This window comes from Fukomys damarensis, unplaced genomic scaffold (genome assembly GCF_012274545.1).
Source record: "Fukomys damarensis isolate Sample0158 unplaced genomic scaffold, DMR_v1.0_HiC HiC_scaffold_17, whole genome shotgun sequence".
Taxonomy (NCBI): domain Eukaryota; kingdom Metazoa; phylum Chordata; class Mammalia; order Rodentia; family Bathyergidae; genus Fukomys; species Fukomys damarensis.
The window spans coordinates 54,587,540-54,601,113 of NW_022900929.1; the positions used below are offsets into that span (position 1 = coordinate 54,587,540).

At 34.2% G+C, this 13,574-nt stretch overlaps 1 protein-coding gene across 9 annotated transcripts in view; it reads left to right on the top strand.

Moving 5' to 3' along the window:
• Nubpl (nucleotide binding protein like) overlaps positions 1–13,574 on the top strand; it is a 332,275-nt gene that overhangs the window by 134,522 nt on the left and 184,179 nt on the right. For 7 of the 9 annotated variants that reach the window (XM_010633575.3, XM_010633577.3, XM_033765123.1 and 4 more), the window contains one exon: positions 60–150. In XM_010633575.3, the coding sequence (XP_010631877.1) occupies positions 60–150 (91 nt within the window). Of the gene's footprint in view, positions 1–59; positions 151–13,574 lie in introns of those variants that run through there. The other 2 variants (XM_033765125.1, XM_019208876.2) reach the window with 2 other exon arrangements.

Sequence of the window (13,574 nt, forward strand, 5' to 3'; positions counted from 1 at the left end):
GCATTTAATCTTTAGTGAAGAATGGGAATTGTCTTATGGTGAATTCTGTTTTCTTATAGTCAAAGGCCATTGGTCTGTTAGATGCCGATGTGTATGGTCCATCAGTTCCAAAGATGATGAATCTGAAAGGAAACCCAGAATTATCACAAAGTAAGTAAAGAAGAGAAATATTATGATGAGTTGCATTTTTAGTTAGTACCTACTGGGTGTCAGTAATTGTACTAAATACTACAGGTACTTTATACATCACATAGTATAGTGATTCACAAGTCAGATATGGCACCAGACTGTCTGGGTTTGAATTTCATCTGTGTGGTTTTAGGTAAATTGCTTTATCCTACTTGCTTTGGAACCCTTTAAATAAAATAGTGTTATAGTTGGTGTGAGGATTAGTATAAGTGTAATGCACTTAGCTGTTCCTGGTACATAGTAAGTGATCAAAACTATTAGATGTTCATTATTGTTTCTTTACATTAAACGTATGGAAGTATAGGAATATTTGAACAGAAAAGTACTTGTATTACAGAGATGAAAGTTATTTTCTTTGAACAGATTGTAATATTTTTCTTACAGTGTTTTTAAAAACCCTTAAAATACAGCGATGAATATAGCTGTACTGTGTCCCTAAAATGTACCAATAAACTCAATTAAAGCTGAAAAAAACGAAAAAAAAAAAGAAAAAAAATACTGAATTATCTTCCAGCCTATTCAATGCATTAATATGGAGAAATATTTTTGAGTGAATCATTATTATTTGCTATTCTTGTTATTATATTTTCTTATAAAGTTATCAAAATAAAGCTTTAAGAACAAGGAAGTGCTATGATCAAACATGAAGAATTTAAAAAACTGGTAATTTTTTTGAAATATAGTTTTATGTGAAAGGATTTAGTTTTTTGTTTTTGGGTACTGGGTATTGAACTCAGGACCTTTGTGTTTGCAATGCAGTTGGTGGAACTATTGAGCTAAATCTCCAGCAGGATTTAATTTTTTAAAATTAATTTTATTGGTACATTTAAGGTATACAATATAATGACATTCATTGTTGGAAATTTGCACCTTTACATAATCCTTTACACCTTTACATAATTCTTATTTTTTTCCCCATTCCCCTTCCCTCCCTTTAACCCTTCCACCCTTCTATCTACAAAGACTTTGTTTCTATTTTTATTTATTTATTTTTTGTTTGTTTTCTTTTTATTGAGTTTATTGGTACAATCTAGGTATACAATACAGTTACATTCATCATTGGGATTCTGTACCTTTACATAATAGGTCTTGATTCTCATTTTTTTCCCCTTGTCCCTGCCCTCCCTTCACCCCCCGTCCCCTCCCCATTTACAAACACTTTATTTCTATTTTTTCAGTTTCTCATATTTTTTTTCTTCTCCCTTATTACCTTTCCCCAACCCTTCCCACTTTCCCTACACCTTTAGCCCTTTATTTCCTATTTCACATTATTAATTATCTCATTAGGATCCTGTGTACTATTATAGTTTTTCACACCAAAGAAACTATTCAGTATTTCAGTTAAAGAAATCTCTGTATGAACATTAAAAATAGGGAATCCTAAAATAAAACTAAAAAGGAAAGTAAAAGAGAAAAGGCAATGATGTAACATTAAAATAATCCTTAATTCTGGAGATGAAAATGGTCCCTGAACATATTTAAATTGCTTCTCGCTCTTATAGTCTTATCTTATTCTTTTTTTTCATTATTTAGAGAATACTTTATTAGTTTCTGTAATCAAACCCACGTAGATATGACCTTACATATTTAGTATGATGTGTTACCCCTGTATACATGGAAAAAAAAATAAAAAAATTAACATTTCTAGACCAATATGGTTGTCCATTTCTGTACAAGGCCAACTCAACACATTAAATTGGGATGACTTTTTCCAAAATTGGCAGCACTGTTAAAGTTTCCCAAAATTCAATTTATATATATATATGTATATATATTCATATTTATATAAAAAGACTAATAATAGCAGTATGTTATGCATCGATAGAAGCAACAGCTTTTCCAGGTTCTGCAGTCATCTGAAGAAAATTATAGACATTCAGCACATTCCATTAAAAAAAACAAAGCAAAAACAAACAAACAAACAAACAAACAAAAAAAGACAAAGAAAAGAATAATATCCAGAAAACAGCAAAGTTCTGTTGCTGTTGTGGTACCTGGCACCATTTTTTTTTTATTAGCATCTTAAATATCATCTGGAAAGAACATTCTAGAGTAATATCATTAAATGTAGCTTTGATAAAGCACGGTCCCTACTATGTATCATAAAGAAGGTATAAGATATTTTACATTCATAGAGGGATGATACAGTACTGTCCTACATCAGTAATACTAGAATCAGTTTTGGTTTGAAATTTCCTATGTCTGCAAATAAGATTGCTACCCCTGTTTTTTTCTGGGCTCCTGTCGCATGGAGAATTGTTTTCTATCTTTTCACTTTCAGTCTATGGGCTTCTTTTTGCACTAGGTGTGTTTCTTGTATATAACATATTGTTGGATTTTGCTTCTTATTCCATTCTGTCAGTCTATTTCTCTTGATTGGTTAATTGAGGCCATTGACATTGCTGGTTGTAACTGATATGTACTGACTTATTATTGACATGTTATTGGCCTTTTGTTGACTCTTTTTACTTTTCACCTTCTCCTTTTAATTTTTTGCCTTGCCTATTTGATTTGCTCTGTTGGACCTCATGGTGTTGTTGCCTTCATTGTCTTTTTCTAGGATCTTGTTTAGAATTGCTTGTAGTGCTGGTTTGGTATGCATGTAGTTTCTCAGGTGTTCTTTGTCGTGAAAGTGTCTTATTTCCCCATGCATTTTGAAAGAGAGCTTTGCAGGATACATCAGTCTAGGTTGGAGGTTGTTCTCTTTTAGTACTTGAAATATCTCATTCCAGGCTCTCCTTGCCCCAAGGGTTTGTGTTGAAAAGTCTGCTGTAATTCTGATGGGCTTTCCTTTGCATGTGATTTGTTTCTTTTCTCTTACTGCTTGTAGTATTTTGTTCTTCTGTTGGGTTTGTGAGATCTTGATTATTATATGTCTAGATATAGATTTTTTTTGATTGTAGCTAGTTGGGGTCCTATATGCCTCAGTTATCTGAATGTCAAATTCTTCCCCTGTTTGGGAAGTTTTTTGTCATTAATTCTGCAAACAGCTTTTTTAAGTCATTTGTATTTTCTCCTGCTACTTCATGTATTCCTATCAGTCTTATGTTATTCTTCTTTGCATCATCTAGGAGTTGTTGGATCGATTTCTCACGATCCCTTACTGTTTTTAAGAGACTTCTCTTTTCATGGTCACTGACTGCAATCTTATCTTCTATATCTGAGAATCTATCTTCGCATTCTTTTATTCTGTTGCGTACACTTTCAATGGAGTGTTAATCTCCTGGATATCTGTTTGAATCTGTTTTATGGATTCCATTTCTTTCCTATGTTGGTCGTTTATTGTTTCCATTTCCTTCTTATGCTGGGCCTTCATGGCTTCTATCATGGTCCTGAGCTCATCTATTTTTTTGTCATTTTCTGCTCTAGAGTCTCAAATTGCGACTTCCATTTTGTTCACTATCGCTATAGTTATCTGGGAAATTATTTCTATTTTGAATTTTTCTAGAGCCTGATTGATCTGTTTTGTTACTTCCTGTGCTTCTAGTTCAGGGTGTCCTGGTGGTTCACTATCGGCGTTTTCATCCTCATTTGCTCTACTGTTTGCACTTGGTGATCTGGAAGTCTGTCCTTGTGTCTTGCTTAACTGTTTGCTCATTTTTATTTTTGTTGTCAGACTGTCCTTGGTTTAATCTCTGGGTTATCACCTAAATCTTCCTGATATATTTGTGCCCTCGCTTCTGGGTCTCTAACGACCCACAGACATTTTCATCTTCATAACATCAGAGAATCAGCTCATCAAATCAACCGCAATGCTTTATCCCAACTGATACAATCAACAACACATTAAGATCAAGCACAACTTGGACACTGACCACCTGTGGTAGTCACTAGTCTATCACCCTTAAATCATTTGCATTAAATTAAAATCAAGAAGCAGTCCAGAACATGTCTGCAGTGAACAAAATTTCAATATAGTGTGTTTACCATTTAATGGCTCAGACAGAGCAAGGATGCAAGTCCCCTGGTCTCTTTTAGCTGATGGCTGAACCCCATGATGCTGACTGACCTCGGGCTGCAAGGCCCAGATTGATTTCCCCAACCTTCTGAATGGTTGAACTCCACACATTCTATTACAAGTTTCCCATGCTCTTTCTTTAAAGATGTTCAAAGTTGGGAACTCAGAAAAATAGCCTTGATGACCACCTTTGCCTCTGCAGAGTGAGTCCAAAGACTGGCACAGCCAGGAAGTCTGAGAGTCCGGTGGGGGGCTTATGGGGGTTCAGGGGCGGCTACCTTCCCGGTGCTTGAGCGATGGCAGCTGGGTCAGGAGCAGGCGTGTCTCTCCTTCCTGCGGTGGATCGGGGCCCTGGCTACCTCCTGGCGCTTGAGTGATGGCAGCTCAGTCGGGAGCAGGCATCTGTTTCTATTTTTACATTTTCTCGTATTCCATTCCCTTCTTTTCTTTCCCCTACCCCTACTATTTCCCCTTCACATTTGCCCCTTTTCTTCCTATTTCACATTATCTGAAGGGATTTAATTATAATGAGCATAAAATTGAATACTTTCTTTTTATTTCTTATTAGGCCTTTTGTTTTCTATGGGTCTAGAATAAATAACTGTATTTATTGATGGATATTTATTGGATTATTATTATATTTTAGTTATCAAAATTTTATTAGGCATTATCACAATTTAAGGTAATTTTGTTACTTGTTGGTGTTAATAATAATGTTAAAGTATGGATAATTCTTTATGAGACAGTAAGATTGTAACATTTTGAAGAAAGTGTGAAGATCTAGTGGTGTTAAAATTGACTCCAGCAGTCATATATTACAAGCAGCCCATACATAGTTGTTTTCTTGTTTTGTGAAAACATAAGCTTGAAAAGCTTTTACTCTAGTTTCTTTGTTCTGATCTTTTTAATGCAACACATACTTAGTTTGCAAATATGTGACATGAGCGAAGATGTCAAAACTTCACAAAGAAGTAATGAATTTGCATACTATAAATTATAGTCATTATATCTGTCTCTTGATTAAAGTACTGTGAAAACTGGTGCATGCAGTGCATGAGTGATGGCAAAATGGAGCCTTCAGTGTCAGTTGTTTTTAAAGTAGCCTGTTCAGACTATTCCAAAATAAATACTTAAAGGGAGCTTTAATTTCCTTCTTCTTCCTTTACTGAAACTGTAATCTCAGATTTGATGTTTGCAAATTGTCTGCCATTAAGTAGGCTTTTTGGTAGAGATGAGATTGAAAGTTTTAGAAAGTTGGAGAAAAAAATACTTCTGTTATGTTGACAACCTGATCTTAAATTGCTTGGGAAATAAATTGAATGTTTTAGACATGCACTTAAAATAATGTGGATTCTTAAAAACCTAGCATACAAATTATTTTTTGAATCTTAGAAAAACCTGCTACCATTCTACTAATTGGCATCATTTTGATATTTCTACATTTTCATCATGTTAATTTATCCTGTTATAGTCTCTATTACAGAAAACACAATGCAACATAAAATTATCTAATTAACAATAAAAGCAAAGTTGTGAAAGACATGTTTTTAGCAGTTCAGGTTTTAGGGAAGTAGACCAGGGAATTGAATCCTAACTTTGTAGGCATTCCTCTATTGCTGGACTAAGCCAGACCACTTTCAAGGCTTAGAAGGACTTCAGCCTTACCTGTTTTTCTTCATTACTTACATAGAAATATGTTAATATAATTTTTATTTTAAGACTCTGATAGGGTTGGCAGTTCATATATTTATCCACATTCTCTTCATTTCCTTTTTCTTTTTGAAAGAATCATAGATAAGCCACACTTTTTGCAATTTCAAAATTTTAGTTTTGCTAACCAAATTTTATATTTGATTTTTTTGAAAAGCAAATTCAGTAAATGAAGGAAAATTTTGTTTTTAATAGTTTGGGTTTATTAGGCTGAGAATGTTTCTATCAGCAGAAAGTGATGGTAGAGATTTTTCTATTTTCATGCAAAATTGCAGTAATGGGATGATTACACAGTTTGTAGGAAGGTTCTTATACAAAAGTATTAATAGACTGATAGTGTATTAACTTCTAATTGCTTTGTGACCCTAATGGAATTTAGAATAAAATCTTTGTATGGTTGGAGAAACTAGCATCTAAGATGGAATATAACCTTTTTTAAAAAAGAAGAAATGCCAATTATTTTTCTCCATTTTAATTCTCTAAATAAGACAATATTCAAATTTTGTATTAAAGCATAGACAAGTTATAGTCCTAGAAATTATTAATTAGAAGGTTTTCAATTGAAATTGCAAGAGAATATCATGTTGTGTTGATATTTCTCCAGTGTAGTATTCTTTGTTGTGACTAGGTTGAGGTTTTTACTAAGCTTTCTAAAATGATTCTTGGTGGTAGGAATCTGTGTTACTTTCGCAGTTTTTTGATGATAAATCACTTTCTGAATATTTGTGAATTTATTGCTGCTTAGTTTTACTGAAGAGTGTCTTTTAATGTATTGAGCTAATGAAGTAGGAAATTTAAAAAACCTGTGGAGATTACTAAAATGAAAATGTTATGTAATTTTATTGAGAATGACACATTGCTTTTTAATGACTAAATATGACATTTTTTTGAGTAGGCTCCATTTGTCTTTTCTATTATTGTAGGATAATAATTTTGCACTCATGTTATAGTTCTTTGTTTTATGTGCCCTAATGTATTAAGCTTTTTTCAAGTTTAGGAATGAATATGTATGTGTGCTTAGGAGAATTTGTGGAAAATCAACTTGTGAAAATGACCTTTTATAATAGCACCCATCTCTGGTAAAAGCTATGAGGAAAAGTAAGATTTAAAGGTAATTTAAAGACATATAAATGAGACTCACCTCTAGATGTTCCTGAAGTTACCATGTTGATTTAGAGGAGTTGGTGAATAAATGGTCATAGTTGGATCCTGTGGCACTCCAAAACTTCTAACTTATGACTTGTTTCCTTGGTCATTGTGTTATGGACCCTTGGGCTTCATTGGATGCTAGAGTTCCTCTGATTACCTTAGGGAAGTTTCTGGGTTGTATTCCTTAAACGTAGTGTTACTGAAGTGACTTTTTTCCTTGCTTTTTTTTTTTTTTTGGTCTTTTTAATCTTTATTTTATGTGGAATGTTAAGACAAGGTGATATTTTATCATAAACAGGAGTTAAAGGAATCTTAAAAAGTTTTGCTCAGGCTTTAGGTACCTTTACCTCTGAAATATCTCAGAGATGAGAACTACAGTTCTCATTCTTTGAAGAATCTCCTCATTCTAGCACATCAAAACAGAAGCTCATTCATCTTCATACTTGGTTTTTTGTTTCCTGTATAATTCATTAATGATTTTGAAATGTAAATATATGCCTAAAGTGGTAAAATTATTTTCCTTTTTCCCTTTGACATTCTTCAGCTGAAGGATATCCAGTCTCTTTTTAAATTTTTATTGCAGCAAGTGAAATCATTGAAAGAATGCTTTGTTCAACCATAGAACAACTCGTATTTTTGTAGCCACTGCCTGTTCAACTGTTATTTTTGATTTTATAGTTTTGTAGCAGATAGGTTTAATCATGGTGTGTGTGTGTGTGTGTGTGTGTGTGTGTAAAATAAACTGTACATCTTTGTGTTTGTGATTAGTTCTTGCCACCAGCGAAGTCTAGTGTTCTCTTTTTGTGTTTCTCTTTCACTTTTTGTGTTACATCTGAGGACTGTCGTTGAGATATATAGTATAGGTTTGTTTTGTGGTAATTGGTAATATGGCTTTTATGTTAACAATGGTTAAACTTCTTATTTCTAATAGTTATAGAACCTGTGTCATTCTCAATAAAATTACTTGACATTTTCATTTTAGTTATATTCTTATTTCTCCTTTCCAGTTTAGTCTAAGGTTAAAAACAAAACATCTTTTCTTATTTCCTAACTTTTTGATCATTAAAATTATCTTCCAAAATAGCAAAATTTTCACTTTTCAGTGTCTTCTTTCAGATAAGAAAACCTAAAAGAATTTACTATTATTAGGAAGAAGGATTGCAGTTTTATTTATAATACTGTACTCTATTTTGTGCCTTATGATGCTTTTGAAAATAGACCTCATTATTGCCAATTCATAGTTATTTTAATAATTCACTGGGAACTTTAGAAACCTTTTAGTGGCACATAGCAAAACTTATCCCCTGTCTTTTGGTTAGCAGAAGGTAAAACATTTAAGAAGAAAATAATTTGGTGAAGGTAGGATGTAAAAAAGTTTTGAATAAGATGTATGAAATCAATGAATTTGGTAGAAAAAGGCATGAGGGTATAAATAATGATACTATATTAAGAGACATGAAAAGTTTTGAGGTCTAGATTTGGGGAGGCTAGAGAGAAGACAAATTATGCATACTACAAAAATGAAAAAGAATAAATGAAATAAGGCATTTTTTAAACCTTTCATTCTGTGTATGGTACATATCCATACAGGTACTGGCTTGAGATGAACTATTCATCAGTATAGGATAGATTTGTTTTTTCATTATTGCCAGTATAGATAGTAATATCTTTCCTCAGTAGTATCTGTGGATTGGATGTCATAAATCAATCTGTTCTTTTTTTTGGTACCAGGGATTGAACTCTGGTCCTTGCGCTTGCAAGGCAGGCCACCAAACCGCTGAGCTAAATCCCCAGCTGTCAGTCTGTTCTTTAAAGGGGTAATTATTACAGGACTAGGACAAAATAGAATAGTGATATTTCACTGGGAGACTTAGTTTATGTGTTAGCCTTTTCTAATTTTCAGTTAGGAAACTTCTCTAGCCTACTAGTTATTAACAGATTATTGCCTAGAATGATACACTTTTCATCTCACCAAAATCCTAAATGTTATTGTTTTACCAGTTACAAAGCCCTTCATGACCCAGTCCCAGCTTCTTCTGCTTACTTCTAAATCCTCCATTTCCGTAAGCTTACCTTGTTACTCAGTGAATACCGGTCGCAGGCTCTGCTTCTCTGACATGCCAACCTCTCTGCTGTTTTAGGGCCCCAACGTAATTGGTTTGTTCTTCCTGGAATATCTTCTACCTCCATTGCCCTCCTCTTCTAGTAATTCCCTACTCACCCTCCTGAGTGCTGGAATTATAGGTGTGCTCCACCATTCCTGGTGCTTTTAAGTATTCTTATCTCAATTGCAGGAGTAAAGTTTTTTTGTGATAACTTTAATTTTTAATTTCCTCTACCAAAAAATACAGTGTCTACAGAATATAGGGAGTTTTGCTTGGTTTGTTTTTCTAGTGCTTACTATATAGAATGCATGCAATATGCCTTAGTTGGATAAATCAGTAACATAGCTACTTCTGTATATTTCATGTATGCTAGCTGTACAATTAATTTTCCACTGTGTGTATGTTAGATAACTTAATTTGCACATTTATTTTCCTGAATAATAATGGCAGTTTTAAAACATTAACTTGGCAGTTAATCTTTGTGATATATGTAAGTGGCTATCTTGTACTTCTTGTACTGCTTTTTTTCTTCCATTTTAAAAAAGTTTTTCTTATTTTTTAAAAAATCTTTTGTGATGGGGTTGCACTATTTTGCTCAGCCTAGTTTGGAACCTGTGGTCTCAAAGGATCCTCCCCCCGAGTCTTCTAAGTAGCTGGAACTATAGGTATATGGCACTGTGCCCCTGCTCCCTCAGTTTCAACAATATTGGTATTGAACCTAAGGAATGCTAAGCTACATTCCCAGCTGTTTTATATTTTCTTTTGAGACAAGGCCTTGCTAAACTGCCCAGGCTGGCCTTGAATTTGCAATCTTCCTGCCTTAGCCTCCCAAGCAATTGGGATTACAGCTATGTGTCACTACACCCCCCTTTGCCCCTCAAAAAAAAGTTTTTTAAGGAAGAAAATTTGTATGATTACTAATATGACTTTTGAGCATTATATTAGATGGGGTGAAATTATTTCTCAGGTTGTTTCCATATGACAGTTTAGTTACCAGTCTTAGTTTTGAACTGTTTAACATTGCTGTGCCTATTTGTAAGGAGTAGAGTACTTTTGGGTCTGAATTTGAGCTGTGATGAAAACAGCAGTGTTGAGAATCCACTCGTGGGACTATGACAAGCTGGAAAAAGAAAAGGACCTAGTAAGCAGAGTAGCCTGTTATTCTTTCCCCAGGCCATCCTCTTGCCAAGACAAAATAGTACATGGACATGAATGACTGGTATTTCTAATAAGTTAGGAAAAGTAGTGAATGAGAAAGCAGTTGACAGTAAAATTTTGACTTTATTTTGCCATCTCCGAGGTGATTCAATTAAGGAAAAGAAAGCAGAAATAGTAGCTTCTAATTTAATGTGGTAGAGATCTCCCTTGAGGTATATAAACCACAAACTTTGTTTTCTGAAGTGATAGGGTATCTTAAGCTGTTTTCCCCAGGAAGCAGAGCCCTATGTACTACTAATCAAGTAATGCAGAACTGGAGTGAAGAAAGGAGGGGGAAGCAATATGAAAATATATTATCAGTGATCCCCAAAATCTATTAAGCCAATATATTTCACTGAGGGAACACATACCTCAAAGTGATATATGGATACTATTTAGAAATATAATTTCAAAGCTGTTTTCAGTAGGATACATAATGAAAATAAAATGGCTTGTGTATAGTATATTTATGGATTTTATTCTTTCATTTTATTAAGTTTTGATTTTAAAATATAAAATTTGGTAATACCAGAGCCTAGAACTGAAAACTTGATACCTTTAGGAATGAGGGTTTGGAAATGATCAGAGTATGTTTATGTGTATGTATGAGTTTGCCAAAATGAAACCCATTAGTCTGTATAATCAAGATATACTAGAAAAAAAAGTGGGCCTTATGGGTATAGGTATAGCTGATCTGCTTTAAGTGTAGTAGCATTGAGGGGACTGGGACTCTACTATAAGGGTCATGTCTTAACTGATGGTCATTTGATCCTTCTGAAATTGGTTTCTTATTTCAAACAAGTGATTATACAATATAATAGTATGTATTGTACATTTAATCATAAGCCTCAAATACCAAGAGTATTCTGACTGTCAGATTTGGGCAAGAATAGTATCTAAAAATTGAAGGACTTTAGTTTCAGTAATCAGGAAGAGCTGCATTCAGATGGTTTTGTTTGGATATATTAATAGACACTGTAGTCATTGGAGGAACATTTAGGGCTGTTTTTCATATAAATTTTTATCACAGATTTTGTGGCTAAAAAAGTATAGACATGCAAGTATTTAAATAAAGAAGCTTTTTTTTTTCTAATCTTGTTATTTGTGGGTTACTTAACTAGCACTGGTTTAAAATAAAAATGGCTGTCCTTGAAAAAAAAACCTACATATTTTCAACATAGTGGTAAAATTTTTAGTTGAATCAAAAATCAAATCAAATGTTGAAAGGGCATTTTTTTTCATTTAGTAAGCATTTATTGAGTGTCTTTTGGGTAGTTAGTAGGCAGGAGATAATACTTTGGCTATCCAATCAAATAAAACTTGGTCCCTTTTATCTCATGGTCTTACAGTTGAAATACTAGACAATGATTGTATGCATCAGTAAAAGCTGTAATAGAAATATAAGCATGGTTCTTTGTGAACTCTAAATAAAACGAGATTTGAGAAGAAGTTTTGGAGGAATCAACTCTTTTGCAAAACTTTGAAAAGTAGGTAAGCCGGGGTCTGTAGTAGGAAAGGGTTGAGGTTTTAAAGTGAGAACAACAACACAGGGAGTGGGAACAGATGATGCTAAAAGCTGCAGAGTGCAAAATTTGGCATTGTTCAAGTCAAAGTTGAACCATACTGTGGGTAGTTGCAAGAGTGAGAAGAGGACCAGAAGGAGGTTGAAAGTTCCGTTATAAATGCCTACTTGTGATTGTTTGAGAGCTGAAATATGATTCAAAACCTATGAGAAGCTATCATAGGTTTTAGGTAGGTGAGTGAACATTATTAGTTTTGCATTTAAGGAGGGTCACTTTGGCAACACTGTGGAGAAAAGTTTGTAGGAACAGATGGGAAGTAGGGGGCAATTAGGAAGCTATTGCAGTGATCCAGGTGAGTTGGGATAAGGCCTGAGTTGAGTCTGTGGCAGCAGAAGTAGAGAGAAGGTGTCGTAACTGAGAAGTATTAAGGAGATTGAATGAATAAGATTTAGTAATTCATTGAATATAACTGAGAAAATGGCTCATGGATTTCTGAGTTGAATGACTCCAAATTGTTGTGTCATTTATCAAGGTAGAGCAGATAGGAAAAAGGAATAAATTTAAGTAAAACAGTGATAAGGTAAAATTTAGATATGTTGAGTTTGATTTGCAAAGAGAGTCAAAAGGTTAGTGTGTTGGAAGTTCAGGAAAAAAGATTGTGTTAAATATACAGATTAGGAAGTTAGCATTGTGTGTGGGTGCACACATGTGTGCATGTGTATGTGTGTACATGTAAGAACACATATACACAATAGGCAATCATTGAAGTTTTTAGTTTAGATCAGTCAGGAGTGATTTGTCTCCCAGGAGACAGTTTGCAACGACTAGAGACATTTTTGATTGTCATTAATGGGGAATGTTACTAGTATCTAGTGGGTGGAAACCAGGGATGCTGCTAAACATCCTGTAATACTCAAGACATCCTCCCACAACACAAATGATTACCTGGCCTAAAATGTCAGTTATTCTGGGACTAAGAAACTTTGATTTAAACAAGGTGACCTAAGAGAATTTTAGAGGGAGTCAAGGATAGGACTGAGAATAGGACTATGGGACATACTTAGCTAAAAGGATGGGAAAAAGGTGAAGAAAAGGTCAACAAAGGAACACAAAGAATATAAAGAAATCATTTCACCCTAGAAGCCAAAGGAGATAATTTTGTGAGGAAGTAGTCAACATTTTTTAGAGTGGCTAAATAAGATGAGAACTGAAAATTATATTTTAAACATAACAGTGTGTCCATATTTTTAATTTATGTGACTACTAGTTTGAAGACATGTGAGTACAGTGTATGTTGTGCTCTGCTCTTCTCCCCCCATCCTTTCCCTCTGTCTCTCCCTCCTCTCTTTTTTACTTCCCAGTACTGGATATTGAAGCCAACGAGTTCTGAGCTACATCCCTGGCTCTTTTTATTTTTTTTTTCTTAGAGATAGGGTCTTGCTGCTAAATTGCCCAGGCTGGGCTCAAATATGTGACTTTAGGTCTCAGCCTCCCAGAGTGCTGGGATTATAGGAGTGTGCCAGCCTTCCTGGCTCTGTCAGTCTGTCCTAAAAATGGTGCACCCTGCTGGGTTTGGTGGCTCACGCCTGTAATCCCAGTACTCGGGAGGCTGAGGCAGGGAGGTCACTGTGAGTTCAAGGCCAGTTTGGGCTACATAAGAGATCCTGTCTCAAAAACATACCAAAAAAAAAAAAAAAAAAAAAAAAAAAAAAAAAAACAAAAAAAAACAAAAAAAAAAAAAAA